General features: G+C 43.0%; 3 protein-coding genes and 1 long non-coding RNA gene across 8 annotated transcripts; 2 read left to right on the forward strand and 2 right to left on the reverse strand.

The window, feature by feature from the left end:
* Window positions 1-346: 346 nt before the first annotated feature.
* LOC126583916 (uncharacterized) lies at window positions 347-10,266 on the reverse strand. Of its 3 annotated transcripts, XR_007609882.1 has the most exons (4): window positions 9,848-10,266; window positions 9,679-9,744; window positions 1,299-1,362; window positions 347-532 (listed from the first exon to the last, which is right to left on the reverse strand). It is a non-coding gene; the product is annotated as an uncharacterized LOC126583916 (long non-coding RNA). The 3 variants fall into 3 exon arrangements; XR_007609881.1 differs by having other exon boundaries at window positions 347-1,362; XR_007609880.1 differs by lacking the exon at window positions 9,679-9,744 and having other exon boundaries at window positions 347-1,362.
* A 1,408-nt stretch (window positions 10,267-11,674) lies between these two features.
* LOC126583915 (probable methyltransferase PMT9) lies at window positions 11,675-15,251 on the forward strand. Its single transcript, XM_050248459.1, has 8 exons — window positions 11,675-12,084; window positions 12,351-12,515; window positions 12,602-12,784; window positions 12,909-13,503; window positions 13,588-13,700; window positions 13,800-14,020; window positions 14,124-14,457; window positions 14,607-15,251. Exons 1-7 carry the CDS (start codon window positions 11,836-11,838, stop codon window positions 14,437-14,439), a joined length of 1,842 nt encoding a protein of 613 aa, XP_050104416.1. The 5' UTR covers window positions 11,675-11,835; the 3' UTR covers window positions 14,440-14,457; window positions 14,607-15,251.
* Window positions 15,252-15,629: 378 nt separating this feature from the next.
* Window positions 15,630-18,987, forward strand: LOC126583782 (uridine kinase-like protein 5). 2 transcript variants are annotated; one of them, XM_050248301.1, is made up of 14 exons: window positions 15,630-15,914; window positions 16,003-16,094; window positions 16,288-16,357; window positions 16,493-16,608; window positions 16,678-16,774; window positions 16,914-17,011; window positions 17,108-17,302; window positions 17,428-17,511; window positions 17,599-17,659; window positions 17,868-17,928; window positions 18,123-18,216; window positions 18,297-18,369; window positions 18,441-18,523; window positions 18,630-18,987. In XM_050248301.1, exons 1-14 carry the CDS (start codon window positions 15,758-15,760, stop codon window positions 18,813-18,815), a joined length of 1,467 nt encoding a protein of 488 aa, XP_050104258.1. In that variant the 5' UTR covers window positions 15,630-15,757; the 3' UTR covers window positions 18,816-18,987. The 2 variants fall into 2 exon arrangements, with proteins under 2 accessions (XP_050104258.1, XP_050104259.1); XM_050248302.1 differs by having other exon boundaries at window positions 15,638-15,914; window positions 16,928-17,007.
* A 103-nt stretch (window positions 18,988-19,090) lies between these two features.
* On the reverse strand, window positions 19,091-20,838 carry LOC126583783 (uncharacterized). 2 transcript variants are annotated; one of them, XM_050248304.1, is made up of 5 exons: window positions 20,542-20,838; window positions 20,138-20,235; window positions 19,666-19,977; window positions 19,499-19,547; window positions 19,091-19,380 (listed from the first exon to the last, which is right to left on the reverse strand). In XM_050248304.1, the coding sequence occupies exons 1-5, from the start codon at window positions 20,775-20,777 to the stop codon at window positions 19,302-19,304; spliced, it is 774 nt and encodes a 257-aa protein (XP_050104261.1). In that variant the 5' UTR covers window positions 20,778-20,838; the 3' UTR covers window positions 19,091-19,301. The 2 variants fall into 2 exon arrangements, with proteins under 2 accessions (XP_050104261.1, XP_050104260.1); XM_050248303.1 differs by having other exon boundaries at window positions 19,499-19,553; window positions 20,542-20,836.
* Window positions 20,839-21,138: the final 300 nt, after the last annotated feature.

Genomic DNA, 21,138 nt, shown 5'->3' on the forward strand with positions numbered 1-21,138 from the left:
AAGTCGACTTTTGTTTTTCTTCTTTCTTTATCAAGTTGGGAGTATCACTGACTGTGATCCTATGTAATTAGTTGTTGATTCGTTTTGAATAATCAAATTACAAAGTTTGTATACAAAAAAATACGTTAATCTAAAGTTAACGTACAAGGTAGTCAATTCACGAGAACAACTAACCAAAAAAAAACTCACAGCCACCATAATGTCTCAATTCACCAAGACAAGATAATGTGACACGCCCCGACCCTGATATTCCCCGAATACCAGGACCGACACGTGCTGGCCGACACCCGGGGGTGACGAAAGCCATTAATTGATACAAAAACTAAGAATAAGAAATAAATACAGGTTATGAATTTAAAAACAATGAATTAACAATTTAGGAACGTGTTCAGAGCATATAAGTAAACCTAGTCACTAACAAGAACTAAGATAAGATTGAATGAACAAATGAGTGGGTCCTACCCCGAGAGGACTCGAAGATGCCGCTGCGGAAATACCTTGATGCCAGGATTATGTGCCTTCATCCTAAGTCCTGAATGGGGGCGCAAAACAAGGGTGAGTGGACCAAGCTTGTATATATACATAGTACAAAAACAGTTATGAACATACTAACCCCCACAATTTAATAATGAAAACTACTAGAATAATAAGTGATAAGCTTTTCAGAAAACTCTAGCATGCCATAAAACAATTCATATATCCATCTGCAAATCAATCTCAGAAAATCATATCATAAATCATATCAGAAATCGTATCAGGAAGCATAACACAAGTTGTGCTGCTAGTGAGTGCACTGAATAATAATACTCCCGGCCCAATGCCTGCACCTCAGTCTCTGTGCCCGTAGCCAGAGATATCTCCCTCCCGGCCCAATGCCTGTCTCCGTGTCCCTCAGCCTTTCGCTAGGGATTATTTCTCCCGGCCTCAATGCCAACACCAGATCCTCGCCCCAGGCGGCATAGTGTTCACTAGGTACGCACAAAACATAATTCATCTCTAAAATACAACTTCGTAGCATAAATTCATCGATCCTCTATACTACGAAGAGGTGTTCGAAAATCATTTGAAACACATTCTTAGCATCCTATCGTCATCGATCAGATAGTCTACCAGAATGAGGGTTCTATAGAAAATACAACATAATGAAAATAGTTCAAAATATATATATATAATCAATCATAATTAAATCATCATGCTTCCTGTAAAGTATTCCTCAAATCAATAATTCTGCAAGGCATGCTATTTATATATGCAATTCTATAAATAAAACATGCAATTTTTGAAGGTGGTCCACTCACAGATACTCCGAAGCAGCAGAATTGTGTGGAAAACGATTAAGGAAGTCTCCACTAGCAACTTCACCTAAGCACGAAAATGTACAATTTAATAAACTACCTAAAAGATAGAATTTTAGGAAATGGAAATGGGTTTTGGGTTTGGGTAGGTTAGGAACAAGAGGGAGTTTTAGGCTTAAGCCTAAACCCATGCTTATACACACACGGCACACACACCACACATTCACACACATACATACACAACACATACTCACAGAGCTGCACCGCATAACGCACACACTGTACACTTCATACAATACACAAACATACACAACACACACGTGCACCATACACCATCACACTTACTCTCACACACACACACACACTTGCACGGACACCAACATGCCAAACACACACACAGACAGCATGCACATATATATATATATATATATATATATATATATATATATATAGATGTGGAGCCAAAAATATTCACTAGGCGACACGTGGACTTTTGGACAAAAGAGGACAAAAATACCCTCGAGGCATACCGGGTTTCCTACACGCGAACAGTAGAGAATCATTTTTTCAACCAAGTCAAAAGTGCCCAAAATAGGTATCAACTTAAAACCTAATTTATTCATATATTTCCCATTTCATTATTTAGCTAATCAATTAGCTAAATAATATACTTATTCCTTTCATATTTCATAAAATCATAATAATTGACTAATTAAGGGATTAATTACCTAATCAATCCCTTAATTGTCAATTTGAAACATCCACTCAAACCTAAAAACACAAGAGGGCCGGCTATCCCATTCAAAACCTAATCCATTACCTTTTTTCTACCTTTTCCCACCATTTCTTCCTTTTTATTAGCCAATTATACAAAAAACCACCAAAACATTCATTTTATGTTTAATAGCCAAATAAATTGGCTAATTAAACCTAAAAACCCTAGCCACCTCCTATCCCTATAAATATACTCCCATTCTCACCAAAAAGCTAATTCCAACACTTTGGCAAAAATCCCAAAATTCTCTAAACACTATTTCTCTTTAAATTCTAACTTTGGCATCGGAGGTTCTTTGGCCAAAGCCCCCCCCCATTCATCGTGGGCGCGTGAGGCTCTTGGCCTTAACCTAAGGTGTTAATTGTTTTGTAGGTGCAAAATCGTCCAAGATCAAGGAGGAAGAAATTTGCATCCACAAATTGATGCTTTCATTGAGAGTTGAAATCCATACTCATAGAAGACTCTCGCACAAAAAGGTTTTTTCTTTATTTTCTAGTCCATTTGAATATTTTTCATACGTTCTTATTATTAGAATTTTTTACTTGCAAAGGTTCTTTGATAAAACGTATAAGCAAAATATAATGGCTAGAAATTTAGAAAATTCCACAAGTGAAAATTCTAATGTTCAAGAAATGGGATTGCGGAGATCCGTGAGGCTAAATGCGACAATAAGGGGAGCGGCATCATCATCACGAGCTTCCACCATGGGAACCACCGTGGTGGCTACTTCGGTAGCCACTCGTGGCGAGGTCCATGGAGCCTTCACCACGGCCCGGAGATCCGTGAGGCAAAATGCGACAATAAGGGGAGCGGCATCACCACCACGGCCACCATGGGAACCACCGCGGTGGCTACTTCGGTAGCCACTCGTGGCGAGGTCCATGGAGCCTTCACCACGGCCCGGAGATCCTTGAGGCAAAATGCGACAATAAGGGGAGCGGCATCACCACCACGAGTTTCCACCATGGGAACCACCGCGGTGGCTACCTCGGTAGCCACCCACGGCGAGGTCCATAGTGCATTCACCACGGCCACCATGGGAACCACCACGGTGGCTACTTCGGTAGCCACTCGTGGCGAGGTCCATGGAGCCTTCACCACGGCCCGAGCCGTGCCATCCAAGGCTCACGGTACCAAGACCACGATCCAAGCCGTGCCATCCAAGTTTACGTGGACCCAAGCCCAAGCCTCGCATTCACATGCACCGCGCATTGAGCAGCCTGCTTCCGTGATCCAGCCTGCTTCCGTCAAGCAACCCACTCTCACGGCCCAACCTGCTCCTGCCGAGCAGCCTGCTCTCGTGACCTAGCCTGCTCCCGACGAGCAGCCCACTCCCGTGGCCCAGCCTGCTCCTGCCAAGCAGCCTGCTCTCGTGACCCAGCCTGCTCCCGACGAGCAACCTACTCCCGTGGCCCAGCCTGCTTTCGTCGAGCAGCCCACTCCGGTGGCCCAGCCTGCTCCTGCCAAGCAGCCCACTCCCGTGGCCCAGCCTGCTCCTGCCAAGCAGCCTGCTCTCGTGACCCAGCCTGCTCCCGACGAGCAACCCACTCCCGTGGTCCAGCCTGCTTCTTTCGAGCAGCCCACTCTCACGGCCCAGCCTGCTCCCGTGGCTTTCCAAGCAACCCAAGTCGGCCCAAGACTATCTCAACCATCCGGACCTACCATCGAGCCGGGGGCATTCTCACCACATTTTTTCGCGGATTTGACATTTCCCAACTCAAATCTCGCGCCCGGAGTCTACCACCTTTCCACTGCCCAAGGAGGCGCATTCCTTCCAAGCTCTTCCAATCCAAATGGCGAACAACACTTGTCTCGACAAGTCATAGAGTTGACGAGCGCCCTTGCACAACAGAAAACCTTGGTGAATCAACTTTTGCAACGTATCGGGATCCAACGTGCCCCGAACGAGGTATCCCGAAGTAGGACAAGGGCAGACGAACATTTCCAGCAGCGTCCCGGTAAGCAGCCACTCGACCAGCCATGAGCCGAACGTTTTGGCAGTGTACATTCTCGTCTTAGAGTGCGAAGGAGCATGCACTCTCGACTAGGCCCACGGATAAGCATACATTCACGGTTGGGGTCATACTCCGATAGTCAACATGAGCAACCTTCCGGGCAAAGTGTCTATTCGCAGCTAAGCCCACAAGGAGCGTCATCCACCTCACATCAGAGTAGGCAGCACGACGGACAGAGAGAAGCAGTCACTCAATCCAGCTCAAGTTCAACCAGCAGCCTGCAAAGAACTCGCTCGCCTACTAGGAACGCACCACATGCACTGCATCCGCGGCATAGACGAGCCAAACACATGGAAGAGCAGCCTAGACCAGCAAGTCATGACTGGGGGCAGCCGAGAGCTCCGCTACCCCAACAAAGGCAAATTCAGGAAGAAGTAGAGAGACTCTTGACCAAGCGATTGCATGATTTCCAACGCAACGAGGTCACCGACGAGGCACTACGACGGAACATAATCAACATAAGCAGGTCACCCTTCACGGAGGAGATCGATGAGGTAGAGCCTCCACGAGAGTTCAGCATGCCACATTTCACATCTTTCAAAGGGGATGAAGACCCGGAGAGACACTTAAAGCGCTACCGAAGAGCAATGATCCTTTATCGAAACAACGATGAGCTTATGTGCAAGATATTCGCCACCACTCTACAAGGCGAGGCGCAAGATTGGTTCTACACCCTACCGCCACAATCTATCCGGAATTTCTACGAACTTTCTTTGGTTTTCACCAAAGAATATTCATCCTATCGCTCGATCAAAAAGAAATCTGATCATTTGTTCAACGTCAAGAAGAACCCAAATGAGTCATTTCGCGACTATGTGAGGATGTTCAAAGTAGAGAAGGCAAAAATAGTCGGATGCAACGACTCGATAGCTAGAGCAGCCTTCCAAAAAGGACTTCCAGCAGACCACCCGCTATTCAGAAAATTGATCATGAAAGATGATCTAACTCTGGCAGACTCTTTTGCTTTGGCAGAGAAGTATGCACTTTGGGATGAGGCTCGCCAATGCACATTCAAGGACTTGAAGAAGTACCCGACATCACCTCCCTAGAAGCAGCAGATGACTTATTCACATGTTTGACGGTATCTAAAGTAGCAATAAGCTCTACCATCATGCGAGAAGAGATGGGGGCCCGACTACCTGTATTCCACAGTTACCTGTATTCTACAGTTCAAAAGCTCTCCTCGATGTTATTAAAAATTCAAAAGCTAACTTTGGCGATAGTTGTTGCAACCCAGAAGCACAAGTTTTACTTTCAAACGCATGCAATCATCCTAATGACGTACTATTCTGCCCAATCCAGACGCGCGACGATAAAGGCGTAGACCCTGGCGAATGTAAAGTTTTCTGACGAACGCAACACTGGAAGGACACACTCGAAAGCAAGTTTTGTCCTCGTCACCCTGAAAGATTCTACATAGGAGCAACATGTACCGGCAGTTGAGTACCATTTCTTGCTGCGCATCACACGGCCCTAGCCGACCCTTGCTCAATGATTCAACTCTAGAGTGGCCCAATACCGGCAGTTGAGCATCTCCTGTTGCGTATGACATGGCCACATCTCCACAGCTCCCTACTGCGTCTTCACGCCGAGCCTAGGTGACGCAACAGAGCGGCCCAACGATGCCTCAGAAGTAGCCGAGCACACTCTAGCTGCGCCTACTCCACCCGATGGAGACTTCTGGCATTTGCATGTTGACGACGCAGAAAAGCCTTCATCACTGCCGGCAGAGAAGGCTCCAAAAAGATGGATCCCATATGGGAAGGTCCGTACAAGATCAGCAGAGTAGGGAGTAAGAGTAATTACACCATCACCACCATGAAGCGGAAAAAAGATTGAAAAGAAATGGATGGCCTACAATCTGAAGAAGTACCATGTGTGACCTCCTGCTACATCAAAACCCGAAGACTCAATAAGCTCGACGGGCACCACCTCACAAGCTGAGGATTATCCAGTTGTTATGCAGTTCCTACCTTACAGCTAAAGTTCTCGTTCGTTTCACTCGTTTTTCAATGAGGAATTTAGAAGTAATCACAACTTGGCTTGGCTGCATGCTTACAACAACTAATCACTCATGCACTTCAAAAGAAGATTGCGCCCTTCTTAGGGACTCATCGCAGGAATTGCGCCCCCCGAGGGACCAACCATGCTCTCCAGTGCGAGAGGGTAAACCAATTCTCCGACACCCATATGGGTCAGCTCTCCAAGACGGGAGGATAAACTTTACACTCCGAATATCCAGACGTGGATGAGCCTGGCTGCCCTAGTATAACTAGATGCACGATGGCTTGCGCCGGGATTCCTAGAAGTAGCCGCAATGGTCTTTTTCAAGGCTTAGCTAACTGAAGGATTTTGGGTCTCTTGGCCTAATCCGTGGGGAACCGGGCCCTAGAGACGGAGAGGGCACATTACGCAGTACATCCAATGGACGGCTGCCCTGGAATCCTAAAGCTGCTACCGAGTGCACTAAGGTAGCCTACGGATTCCGGAAGACTGCCTACGGCTTGCCCTTCGAGCAGTGAAGTCGCACTAGACTTATACAACCGCACATTCTTGTGAAAGGTTAAACAAGCTAGCGCGCATATACGAAGTTTTATCCACTGCCGACATGCTACGTAGTCGATAAGCTTCACCTCTGCCAAGCGCGGAACAACCTACACCAAGTCCTAAAGTGTTGTGATACTTGCTACGCAACCTACGGAATTGAAGAAAGTCAAGGTTAACAGCCTAGTGGTTACGCGGACTTGTCTGCTTCTGTAAGTAAGGCATCCGGCTGCCAACCCTATGGCTAACAACTTTGCAAAGTTCTACACCAACACCTACGGCTGCATAGGCTACGCGAGTTTGTCTGCTTATAAAAAAGTAGCATGCCTGCCACTGGTCTATCAAGTCTAAAGGTTAGGGCATGAACAAAAGAAGTGAAGATGAAGAAAAACGAAGGAAAACATGTTTATAAACAACTAGCAAAGGCCGAAGGAATTCAAGCAAAACAAAAGCTACAAGGAAAAACAAAGAAAATCTTAAAGGCTACCTAAAATACTACATTACAGCAGCTTGGACATCCCACGACTACTCGGTCGCCACACCTTCAACAGCCGTAACGCTCTTAGCAGCGGCATCATCCGACGCTTCACCCCTGGCTGCCCCAGTCTGGGCACTAACTTCTCTAACTACTTCACCAATGGAAGCCTTAAAAGTAAAAGCAAGCAAGTCTTCCGGAGAAATAGAGAAGCTTATCCACTCTCTTCTTAGCATAAGTAGCGAAACGAAGCTCAGAAATTGCAAGCTTAAGATCTTGAATCTGAGGCGAATCAATCTCAGAAGCAAAGGGAGCAGGCTTTGGCGCCACTTTAGCAGCAGAGTCCACCTTACCACTCTTCATAATAGCAAGTCTCTACAAAGGTGAACCGGACTTGGCTCCCAAAGAACGTCCTGGTACAGACTTCGGCACTGGGGGCATGATAAAACCTTTACGCTGAGTAATCTTATCCACAATTGTACTAGCCATTCTCAACATGGAAGACGCCACATGCTCAGATCTAGCAGCCTTACATTTCTTCCCATTGGAAAATCATGTCAATCACATACCTCTCGGTAGCAAGCGGACCCTCATGAGCAGCAGAAGAAGTCTTCAGTTTTTTTTTCTTAACTGGCATCTCATAAGCAGGCGGGGAAGATCTCTTCTTTCCATCTTCATTCATAGTAAGCTCCACGACAGCGATCAGACGAGCCAATGCATCCGCCTTGATCCTCTTTACCTCCTCTTTCTGGAGCAGCCCACCTTTCTTTCAGCAAAGAGGACTAAGCAGCCAACGACATTCATGGTACTCAGCAGGGGAGCTCAACCCAGCATTCCAGCAGGCAGGAGGCCTGCATGCCCAACATTCCAGCAGCCCATGAGACCCGCAATCTCCTTATTTCTCCCAATCACCAGCCTGGCCCGAGTCAGGTCCAAGAGCCCAAAGGACATGAGCCATGCGGCTCGCCTAGCACTGCGCCCCAGCGCCACAATCCGTGACCCTAGTTGCACAAGCTGCCTTTTGGCTCAAGCCAAGCCAAGCTGCCCAAGCAGTGGTCCCTGCCACAACATCTCCTCGGCCCATGCCGAGCCAACTCCTGGCCCCTGCCAGCCGATGTGTCGCACCACCTCGACGGCTGCCCCGCAATAGCACTATCCAAGAATAAGGCAAGAAAAATTAAATTTTTCTTACATCGGTGCGGCACGAAGAAGACGAAGAAAGCAACGAAAGACGGTCCTTTGCACGGGCAAGATGTAGAAGATTGCTAGAGGAGGGGGAACAAATATCCTCTAAGCTATCTCTCTCTTGTAGGGTAGAATAAATCGCTTTCCAAAGTTGATTTAATAACCCACTTAAGGTGGACTTAAATAGGCTTTGAGAGAAATTTATTTCCCTTTCCTAGAAGGATCTAATTTCCTATTAAAGAGAGAATCAACATCAAAATAGGAAGCAGTCTTAAGTTTCCTAAAGCAAGAAGATCTCTACACCTGCTGCCCTTTTTTGCGAGCAGCCCAACAGGTGTGGGGGCATTTGTGGAGCCAAAAATATTCACTAGGCGACACGTGGACTTTTGGACAAAAGAGGACAAAAATACCCTCGAGGCATACCGGGTTTCCTACACGCGAGCAGTAGAGAATCATTTTTTCAACCAAGTCAAAAGTGCCCAAAATAGGTATCAACTTAAAACCTAATTTATTCATATATTTCCCATTTCATTATTTAGCTAATCAATTAGCTAAATAATATACTTATTCCTTTCATATTTCATAAAATCATAATAATTGACTAATTAAGGGATTAATTACCTAATCAATCCCTTAATTGTCAATTTGAAACATCCACTCAAACCTAAAAACACAAGAGGGCCGGCTATCCCATTCAAAACCTAATCCATTACCTTTTTTCTACCTTTTCCCACCATTTCTTCCTTTTTATTAGCCAATTATACAAAAAACCACCAAAACATTCATTTTATGTTTAATAGCCAAATAAATTGGCTAATTAAACCTAAAAACCCTAGCCACCTCCTATCCCTATAAATATACTCCCATTCTCACCAAAAAGCTAATTCCAACACTTTGGCAAAAATCCCAAAATTCTCTAAACACTATTTCTCTTTAAATTCTAACTTTGGCATCGGAGGTTCTTCGGCCAAAGCCCCCCCCATTCATCGTGGGCGCGTGAGGCTCTTGGCCTTAACCTAAGGTGTTAATTGTTTTGTAGGTGCAAAATCGTCTAAGATCAAGGAGGAAGAAATTTGCATCCACAATAGATACATACATATAAACACACACGCATGCACAGCATGCATATATATATAAGCACACACATGCACAGCATCATGCATATATATATATATATATATAATCACACACACGCACAGTAAGCATACTTACACACACACACACACGGTTCACGCACACACACTTGCACAACGTATACACTGCACAAACGCACACTCACGAACTCGCCGGAGTTCGTCGTCGGAACCGGACATGCATGCACAAGGGATGGTAAGAGTTAGGGCTTGAATAAGGGGTTCTAAAACTTCACAAATATACCTAAGAACTCACCTAGACGCACTGCAGCAGGTTTTGGGAAGAAATGGACCTCGAACTCGTCGGAGTTCGTCGTCGGAGCTAGATTATTGACACAGAGAAAAACTGAGCTCAAAACCCTTGAGTTTTGTCATAAAAACAACATGCATAACCCAGAAATTTGAAGAAGGAACACAATCTTTACCTGGGTTCGAGTTTTAGAGCTTTGAAGCTCTCGGCTTCAATGGCAGAAAAACCCACGGTGCTCAGATGGCGCATGCAAGGGTACCATTGAGTTCGTTAGGTCTCAAGGATTCCAAATATATGGTTTTTGGGGTTTGATTTGTGAAGGAAGTGAGGTGAAAGTTAGAGAGAAGCTCTCGGAGCTTAGAGAGTGTGAGAAAGAGAGAAGAAACCGAAAGAAAGAGAGCACTGAGATTCTGAGATGAGTTTCGGGCAGAGATGAAAGGAAAGAGGGATCTGAGAGCTGCCACATGGCAGTTTAAGATCAATAGCCTTTCTAGATCAAGGGTTAGGATTAAAAGAGAATAAGGGACTAAATTGATAGAAAACAAATATGTTCTAGGGGAAAATAGAAATAGAATGAAAATATGGGGGTGGGGTTTAACATAATGCGTAAAACCCTCTTTACATGTTAGCGGCCCCGAATGCTTGCTACCACGGCAACCTATTCTCTAAAAAGTCTCTCTCGCGTGTGCTTAAATACATATGTTTTTTTCTTCAAATAAACGCAATCATAAAGTGGACGCGAGCGTTGTCTAAAGATTCGCATCGTTCTGTCAAGACCATCCATTTGCAGTCAAGAACCAAAAGGGAATACCCTTCCACCATATTTCTGTGCATCAATGATGGAACTGTCACGGCAAAAATGAAAAGATCTTTTAATAATTTGAATTAAATATGGCTTGTGTATTTGTATACGCAACAATGGTGATCGGACATAAGTTGTGCAATAAGATATGGTGCAAATCACACCTGTAATATCACGACTATTTTGTCACAATTTTCGAGTCGACTCATTTGTTTAAACAAAATTACAGCACGGCCCGAACCAACCCCGATTAAAGAGAATTAATGGATTAGAATCAGTCTGAACCAAACCAGCTCAAATCAAACCAGCCCGGATGGAACCGATGGTGACTTTAAACGATCACAACGAGATGTGTTCGACATTGTTATTTAAAAGCTTTGTCTCGTAGACTTGGCATCTCCTGTGAGCTGTGACTCTGGGCCATGCGACGAGCCTTGCACCACACAACATTCCAATGGGGTGAAAGAATCCCAATGGATATATGGAGCATGCCTTACCTATTTGTACGCAGCTACAAACTAGAGTTTAGCAAACGAACACTGAACCCGCGAGTCGAGATGGGTCCGAGCGGATTGGAAAAGGCGGGTTTAATTTTTTTAAGAATTAAACAGGGTGGGTCAAAAAAAAAGAAGAAAAAAAAAGGGTCTTGGCTCAAAATTTTCCTCACTCTCTGGCGTCTGGCGATGATCGTCACCATCGTCTCCTCCCAAACCTTCCAATCGTCAACAACAAATAACATAACGTCTTTAGACACACATGTGAGAATAAACAAAAATGCATCAACAGTTGAGTCAAATTCAATGTTTCCTAAGCTCATAACCAAATTAAAAGTTTAAAAAGCACAGCAAAAGAAGGTTCATAGTTACTACCAAATTTTCCTTAAAAAATACACAAATCGAAGGGTACTTTAGGTATATCAAGTCATCTGCTTGTTACTCACGGTGGAACAAGGTTTCAAAGTCGCTGCCAAATTTTCCTAAAAAATAAACAAATAGGAGGGTACTTTAGGTATATAAAGCTCGTTGAGAAGCACTTTTAAAATGATTGAAAATGCTATTAATGAAAATATTTTTGAAATTAATTTTTAGTAAAAATTCAAGTGAATCCTGAAAAGCACTTTTAAATACTTCTTGCAAGAAGCATATAACAAAACTTTTAATCATTTTAAAAATACATTCAAACGAGCTTCATTTGCTTGGTACTCACGTAGTCTCGACCGCACTATAGCATCGCCATCCCTTTCTCTCTCCCGCGAAAAGCGGGTAGCTAAAGCTGCTCTGACTTTCTCACCCAGGCTCCAGAAAAATTCGGTCGGATCCATCGGGCTTGACGGCTAGCCCGAGCCCGAAGAGCGTACGGAAATGAAGCACAATGGCCAGCTCAGTTCTTTCCCCGCTGCGAACAAGCTGCTGAAGTTCGCTATAATCGTTCTCATTGCCTGCCTGGGCTTGCTCTGTTTGTACTACGGGTGTTCTTTCGGGCCGGGCTCGCGGAGATCCGATGAAGAAGCTTCCGGCTCCGATGGACTCCACCCGCTTTTCGGTGGGTTCGTTCTCCATCGCGATTTGGATGTTTCGTTCTCCATCGCGGAGATCCTTAAAAGCTTGCCTGTATGTAACACAGTAATTAATGGTTTACTTGTTTTGTTGATTAGTGTAATTGTTGCTAGTTAAGCAAAGATTAATGCATACTTCAATCGCATCATTTGGGGTTTTCATTTGGGAAGAAGAAGTTGCACCCTTTTGTATAACGGAGTTGTATCTGGATTTTGTTGAATGCTGTTATTCATAATCCATAAATGTTAAACTTTTTCTTCCAGAATTAGTACATTGTACTCGTTTTTGCTCAAGTTTATGGCGTTTTCGTGTTTTCGCAGATATGTGATTTACGGTTTTCAGAGTTGATACCATGTCTTGATAGAAACCTTATCTACCAACTGCGATTGAAGCCGAATTTGACGTTTAGGGAGCACTACGAGCGGCATTGCCCGGCTCCAGAGCGGCGTTATAATTGCTTGATACCGCCCCCGCTTGGTTATAAGGTTGGTTGTCATTGCTTCTGTATGAGTTTTACTTTGCTTGACTTCGCTTAGTGATGATTCCGACGAAACCATTTCTAGAATTTCAGATACCTATAAGATGGCCGGAAAGTAGAGATGAAGTGTGGAAGGCCAACATTCCCCACACCCATCTTGCACAAGTGAAATCTGATCAGAATTGGATGGTTGTGAATGGGGACAAGATCAGTTTTCCGGGTGGTGGGACGCATTTCCACGATGGAGCTGATAAGTACATTGTTGCTCTTTCCAGGGTACTGAAACACTGACTCAGTTCTGGATTCTTTTCTATCTTTATTCTGTAGTATAAAAGGAATAGTAAGTCGAAAAGAAAAACGAAAAATTCCAATTCGCTAATGGTATGCTTATTATGTGTAGATGCTTAAGTTTCCTGGTGATAAATTCAACAATGGAGGCAATATCCGGAATGTTCTCGATGTGGGTTGTGGAGTTGCGAGTTTTGGGGCATATCTTCTTTCGCACGACGTCATAACCCTGTCTCTTGCTCCGAATGATGCACATGAGAATCAGATACAATTTGCTCTAGAGAGGGGGATTCCATCAACTCTTGGTATCTTGGGTATAAAAAGACTTACTTATCCAAGCAGATCATTTGAGCTGGCTCATTGCTCACGCTGTCGAATAGATTGGCTTCAAAGAGATGGAATCCTGTTATTAGAGCTTGATAGATTACTGAGACCTGGAGGGTATTTTGTGTATACTTCTCCTGAAGCATATGCACTTGATCTGGAAAATAGGAGGATCTGGAATGCTATGTCTGATCTTCTGAAAAGAATGTGCTGGAGAGTTGTAGCGAAGAAAGAACCGAGTGTTGTATGGGCCAAGCCCCTGACCAATAGTTGTTACTTGAAGAGAGATTCTAGGGCCCAGCCCCCTCTGTGTGGTTCCAAGGATGACCCAGATGCAAGTTGGAACGTGAGCATGAAGGCTTGCATTTCTCGATACTCTGGAAGTAAGTAGCATTGCTATACTTCCATTGTCAATTTTTTAGGCTTTCCACCTCCTAATCTTATCATTACTAAAAATTGCAAAACAGAGATGCACAAGGAAAGAGGAAGTGGACTAGCTCCTTGGCCACAAAGGCTTACAGCAGCACCACCTCGCCTGGAAGAAATTGGCGTCAGTCCTGAAGAATTCCATGAGGACACTGTAAGTTTCCTGAGTACAAGCTAACTGTTCACGTTGATGTTTGCCCACTAAACTTTACTGTTCTATTTAATGAGAGACTGAAAAATCCATGTGATGCAGAACATTTGGCGCTTTAGAGTGATTGAGTACTGGAAGCAGATGAAGTCTGTCATACAGAAAAATTCAATTAGAAATGTCATGGATATGAACTCATACCTTGGTGGATTTGCTGCTGCCCTGAATGAAAAAGACGTCTGGGTAATGAATGTAGCTCCTGTCAATGTATCTGCCAGACTAAAGATCATCTACGATCGAGGATTAGTTGGAACTGTTCATGACTGGTATGCATTTTGATCTGATTATTCTCAGTAATTACAATTTATAATTTCTTGTCACATATTATTGGTCTGTGAGTTGAATATTTTCGCTCACTGTGTTGCATAGGTGTGAAGCATTTTCGACATATCCACGTACATATGATCTTCTACATGCGTGGGAAGTATTCTCAGAGATTGCTGAACGGGGTTGCAATGCAGAAGATCTATTGATTGAAATGGATAGGATACTCAGACCAGATGGCTTTGTCATTATACGAGACAAACCTGCTGTTATAAACTATATTCGAAAGTTTCTGACTGCCTTGAAGTGGGATGGCTGGTTATCAGAAGTAGAACCGATGGTCGATGCTCTTTCCTCAAGCGACGAAAGAGTTTTGATTGCAAGAAAGAAGTTGTGGGACGAGGGGATTTCATCAATGTGATTCTGCTTTGATTTTCAGGTATATGACCTAATTCATTTCACATTGATATGGATCTTCTACACATTTTGCACTGAGAATTCCATACGTTTTGTTATTTCCTTGTTAATTTGTGCAAATTCTCACTTTGCGGAAATTTGACATTTGTTTTATCCTTCTCCTCTTTCAAGATGTGCTAGATGTGGTATTGGTGCAGTCTTGCCAGTCGAAGAGAATGTATTGAAAGAGTAGAGAGCCAAGGGAATGTCTTCAGTTACTGGTCGAGGCCATGATGCACTGGCTGGTTTGGTATTATTGTGCTTTGAAAAAAAACTGCTTCTGCTGTGCTGTGAGATTAAACTCATTTTTGCTGTTTCACGTTTTCAGTTTTTTTTTTCACCCAAAATTGTGAAAATAAACTGTTTTTAAGTGTTTACCAAACACTTTTTTGAGTTCAGCTTTTTTTGATACCCACTTTTTATAAAAGCACATCAATACCAAACTAGTACTTTGTTTCGTGAGATTGAGATGGTAGTGGTATACAAGGATAGAGATATAGATATAAAGGGCAACTCCAAACCAACAAGACTCCTTTGTGAGGGTCAAAGAGAATGTCTATCGTACGCACCCTTACCTAGCTTTGCACAGTTAAAAAATGTGCAAAGTTACGGTAGGAGAAAGGCGCAACAAAATTGAAGAAAAACTAGCATAATTAGGTGACTGTTTTGCATTGGGATATTATCTTATTTTTTACAATTAAATAGTAATTGGAAATTGATTATATGGTTTTGGACCTATTTTTTTATGAATTTCGTACGATGCGAAAGAGTTGACAATGGTTGTTCGTCGTCCAATTTTCTGCAAACTACGTACGAACATTTTGACTTTTGGGTTACATGTAAGTTCTTTTTCGTATGTTTCATATTTTACTTGCTATTGAGACACCAAGGTAGCGGTATTATACGATTTCATATGGGCAAGTTAAAACACACGACAATGCTCTAATAGGATCGTGATTCCGCCCACCTTTGAATTCCCGGTTGAAAGTAGGTTGTTTTCCACGAGGCTTAAGCAGAAGAAGAAGACGAGAGGCACGTTCTCCACACGAGACCGACCACACACGAGACAAGCGTTTTTGTTCCCGCGAATTTCGTAATTTCCTACTTTCTCGCTCTAACTTTCTAAACCAGGGAGGGACGCTCCCAAGTTCCAACCCCTCCGGATTAGGACTAGGATTAGTATTAAGGGCACTATTAGGGGCATACCCCTCCCTCTAATCTCTGTAATTTATCCCTAATCACCCAACAGAGAATCTCACCACCTTCACTCTCGTTGCGTTCCCATGCCCTTCACTCATACGCTTCCATTCGCTTCCATGAATTCATCTGCAGGTGTGGATCCATTGACCAATGGCCTCAAAACCAACCTGTCCCTCAATCCATCATCTAATGGCAACGCCTCCAATGCCAAACCCTCAGCCAAGCAACCGTTTTTCATCGGTACATAGCCACATTGGATAGAGCGGATGCCTTCTCTTGCAATTTCAATCTGCATTTCCATGTTTCTTAATGCTTGTTTGTTAATCAGGTGTTGCTGGTGGGACTGCGTCCGGAAAAACTACCGTCTGCAACATGATCATCTCCCAGCTGCGCGATCAGCGTGTTGTTCTCGTAAATCAAGTACTTGTTTCTTTCCCTTTTTTTTCCTAATTTGTTCTTCAACGTGATCTTTGCACACCCCTTGTTTATTTCTAGCATTTTGAATTGAATAAATGGACAAAGAGTCGAGGGACGTAAACAAAAAGGGGTGTGCGGCAATCATCCTGCTTGTTCTTCATGTTTAAATAATGATGCTCTGTGTTGTGTTTTATAGGATTCGTTTTATCATTCCTTGGATGCTGAGAAACTGAAAAGGGTTCATGAGTACAATTTTGATCATCCCGGTAGCCATCCCCTTCGTGAATCATGCTAATGTTTGATTGATTTCAAATGAAATTTGACTAGATATGTGTTCTTTCTCTTCTTTTTTCGTGAGACTTGTGATGTTTCTTCACATTGCAATTGCTTTTCGATTTCAGAGGCATTCGACACAGAGCTTTTGCTTTCTTGCATGGAGCACTTAAAGCGCGGAAAGGCAGTCAGCATCCCGAATTATGATTTTAAGACTCATCAAGCTATAGAACCAACTCGGAAGGTAATCCAGTCCGAGTCTCAGTTAACACGTTTTCCGGCATTGCTGCTTGTTTTGATCAAATAATTGCAGGTTAACCCCCCAGACATCATCATTTTAGAAGGAATACTTGTTCTCCATGACCCTCGCGTCCGTGATCTCATGAACATGAAAATATTCGTGGACACAGGTTATCTTTATCCATTTGTTCTCATAGTTACGAATTTGATTTTGGGAGTTGGATCAAACTATCTAGCAATTAAGTAAACCTCGGCTTTTTGTATGTGTTTCGCATAGTATGACCTTTTATCCAATAACCATCATAACAGTTCCACCAGTGCAGATTCTGATGTACGCCTTTCACGGAGAATTCAACGTGACACTGTTGAAAGAGGCAGAAATATCGAGAATGTGCTTGACCAAGTTGGTTCAACTCTCCCCTTTTCCCTTCCGTTTGGATGCTGATTGAAGTGCTGTTATGTCTTTGAATTTCTGTTGACAACTAATTGACTGTAATTTGCAGTATGCCAGATTTGTGAAGCCTAGTTTCGAAGAGTTCATACTTCCCTCAAAAAAATATGCAGACATCATCATTCCTCGAGGAGGAGATAACGATGTTGCAATCGACTTGATTGTACAACATATTCATACAAAGCTTGGCCAGCATGAACTGTGTAAAATATATCCAAACATCGTCGTTATACATTCAACGTTTCAGGTGACATTCACAACTTTGTAACCCTTGAACTTGTTTTGTTTATATTTGAAATCTCTGCATTCGAAAAGGGGAATGATAGGAAGGGGGACAGATTCTAAACTTGCTATTTCTTTTGTTTCGTTCAGATACGGGGAATGCACACCCTAATTCGCGATGCCAAAACAACGAAGCATGACTTCGTCTTTTATGCAGACCGTCTTATTCGCTTGGTACAGCTACTCGTTTATGTTACAAAGTTTTTTTCTGACTGCCGATGAGCATGATGTAGCGTATAATGGTGTGAACGAACGCTTCAGGTTGTGGAGCATGGACTAGGTCAGCTTCCCTTCAAAGAAAAGCAGATCATTACCCCAACAGGTAGCTCTTATAGAAGTTATTGATACGACATTCAATTAGATGAACTCATTAGATAATCGTCATCACACTGCAACACCATTGTCGATAGACCATGAACAACTCGGCTTTATAACTCGTTCTTGTTCGTACTAATTATTTTCCAAGAACCTCGAAAAGGAATACTCTTATCAAATTGTGGTGATAGGTAATATACTGTTATTCATGGCAGGAACTGTTTACAGTGGAGTTATTTTCTACAAACATTTGTGCGGCGTTTCAGTCATTAGAAGGTTTGTTCATAAGAACCTTACAAAAGCAACTTGTCTGCATTTCCAACTTTGCCAAACTCGATGATCAGCCTTGATCTTCGAAAGCCAAATGCATTTTTCTGCTATGGAGGAGTTGGATTCACATCCATACCTAAATTTTTGTGTGAAATACTTGAAATACATCGTCTCATTATGTTCGAATTTCCTTGTATCAGTGGAGAAAGCATGGAGAATGCACTTAGAGCATGCTGCAAGGGTATTAAAATCGGAAAAATCCTCATCCATGGAAAGGGTAACGATGGCCGAGAGGTTCGTGGAGGAAACCATTGTTTCAGACCCCTCTCTCTCTCTCAATCTCTCATGCTAATATCCTTACAATGTTGCTGCAGTTGATCTATGAGAAGCTACCAAAAGATATCGCAAGCCGGCATGTGTTATTTCTTGATCCTGTTCTGGCTTCAGGTTTGAGAAAACCAACATCTAACGTCTAATTGGGAAGCATATAATGTCTTCTAAAATCTGTAAATTTGTAGGATACTCCGCCATCAAAGCGATATCTCTGCTGCTCAGTAAGGGCGTACCTGAAACGAACATCATCTTCCTTAACCTCATAGCAGTGAGTTACTCGCATGTTTCCTTGTTCCTCAAGACACCTGACACATACGCTCCTGTAAATTCCTCGACATGAACTTGTTCCGAATAACCTAGAATTTGTGATGCAGGCGCCACATGGAATACATGCCATCTGCAAGAAATTTCCGAAGCTAAAACTCGTTACATCGGAGATCGATGAATCTCTGAACGACGACTTGCGCGTGATCCCGGGCATGGGAGAGTTCGGAGACCGTTACTTCGGCACAGATAACGAAGGAGAAGGTACCATTTCAAGTTCAAGGACGCCCAAATAAAAGTTCCTTTGGCCATGGAGGAGCTGAAGGCATTGCTTGCTCAACTTCATTCCATTGTCTAATAATTTTGCGACCGCTTAGTTTTTGTTCAACAAATTGTATAGTCAATGAGCATGGACATATCCACAAGCCTACAACCTTGGCTTTTGTGGCTGAAACGTTTATTTTTCTCCGGCGAGGTGATCAAAGTGTTCTTTTTTCCGGCCAGGTCGTCGAAATGTTTGATAATTACGAGCCACAACGAAAACATAAACATCAATCAATTCAACATTCATTGGGTAAAATCTTTATTAATTTACACTGAACAAAATGTTTTGATCTAATAACGTTACTAGAGCGAAAAATACAACCTTCAAAAGAGCTTAGAACTGATACATTCCAAAATCACACCTAAACACATACTTCAAAAATGGATAGAATCAGTTAATCTCACAGTTCGTTCTTCATGTCTTTAATCTCGTAAATTGAAGATAAAGCGCTAGTGGATCATGTTGTGCTCTTTTTACTCTTCTTCTTCCTTGAAGCAAAGCTGCTTGGTCCAATTTCTATGGACATCCTTTTCGTCCTGGAAAACAATAATTGGGAACATTTAGAAGAACAGCATGTGGCGTTCGGGGATCTTGTGTCTTGTGGTTTCTTCCACAAATATAAGAGTGTCCAACAAAAATTAAGAAGCAACATACCTCTTGGAGAGCTCTTCTGACTCCTCGTCGCCATCTTCAAATGCACCATCTGAAACTAAACGTATAATGCAATTCAAGGCCAGCTGAAAGATCCAACCAGCAATATATGCGAAAAACCAAATGCTAAATCAACATTATACTTTTGTTGTTCACAACTAAAGCCATACCAGCTCCATCGATCTCTTCATCCTCGTTCTCTGACTCTGAACCGGAACCCCACCTGTCACCTCCCTCGTCAAAGTCCCAACGTTCTCCCACTGGTGGCATCCAAAAGTCAGCTTCTTCAGTATCACCTTCCTCGTCAGAAGACTTACTTTTTCCAGACATAATCTCATCCACTCTGTCATCCTTCTTCTTATTCTTTTTCTTTTTCTTCTTCTTCTTTCTTTCTCCGTCTTGGTCAGGTAGTATTTCCGGGTTCTGATCATCCATATTTTCTACCACTCCCTTGGCTTTTAGCTTCTCTTCTTCCTTCTCTTCTGTTTATATAAACCGACACGAATATCACCAATAAAAACATTTGGGACACCATCAAATTCATATATAAGCAAAACCCATGAGTCCAAAAGCCAATCCATACACAAATTGGACCGAAAACCAACATAATGGATTCGAAAAAGAACGAAACAGTATACGAACCGAGCTTGTTGAGGAACCGTTTCCCATTTATATGCTTCCAAATGTGCTCCTCTGACTTATTGATAGTATCCCCTGTTAGCTTACACACCAACTTTGAACTGCACAAGGAAAGCAAACGAACAAGGTGTCAGCATAAACTCAAAATCTCCGCTTGGTTTGCAGTAAAATTTACAAACTTTTCGTATATCAATTCGCAACATGGGAAATTTTCGTATAAACTTCCAAGAATTTTCCAGAAAGCACGTTAATTTTAATGAAAATTTCGACATGTTTGTAGGAAGCGTAAGTGCTTTTGATCAGAAGGGTTTAAGCAATCAAACCCAGCAGAATTCCAATGTAAATTATGAAGAAATTAATCAAAGCTTAAATCTTTATGTAACTGAAACGAAAGAAAATGAAATTACCGGGAAAGAGGATCCTGCTTGAACATGTTGAGAGGAGCTTTCTTATGGGCAAGGGCATATTCGATGAGACCCAAACGGCACCGTTTGCTCTGAGAGTAAATTTCTATGTCTTTGGCCAGCAACTCGTGGCCTGTCTCGACGCACTGGAAGCGGCCGTTGTCGAGCTCCTTGAAAGTCGGCGAGCCCAGTAGGTTGCTCCCTTCCTTTTCCTCCTTCGCCTTCTCAGTCGTCTCCATTGCTGAGTTCCCCGAGCTACCAAGCCGCGCAAAGAGAGAGCAAGCGAGCGAGCGAGCAAAGATACAATGTTTTGGGCCGCAGACCTAATTATAAGCCAGCCTCATCTGGTCCTGGACTCATGAGGATTCTGGGTCTATTTTTTGGATCCAAGTCTGAGTAAATGTGGGCCAATCTCAATGCGCCCCCCTCTTTCGTTGTCTATCCAAATAAATGGGTAAGAGACTATTATGTGTACTCCAACGTCTAAGTAACCATGTCTCAAACTTATTACTTGTCGCTCATGAGATATAAATTTAGGATCTCATTAAACGAAGGGGAGATTAAGACTGAGTATCGTTAGACTAAACATTCATGTGCATG

Source organism: Malus sylvestris, chromosome 9, assembly GCF_916048215.2.
Source record: "Malus sylvestris chromosome 9, drMalSylv7.2, whole genome shotgun sequence".
Taxonomy (NCBI): domain Eukaryota; kingdom Viridiplantae; phylum Streptophyta; class Magnoliopsida; order Rosales; family Rosaceae; genus Malus; species Malus sylvestris.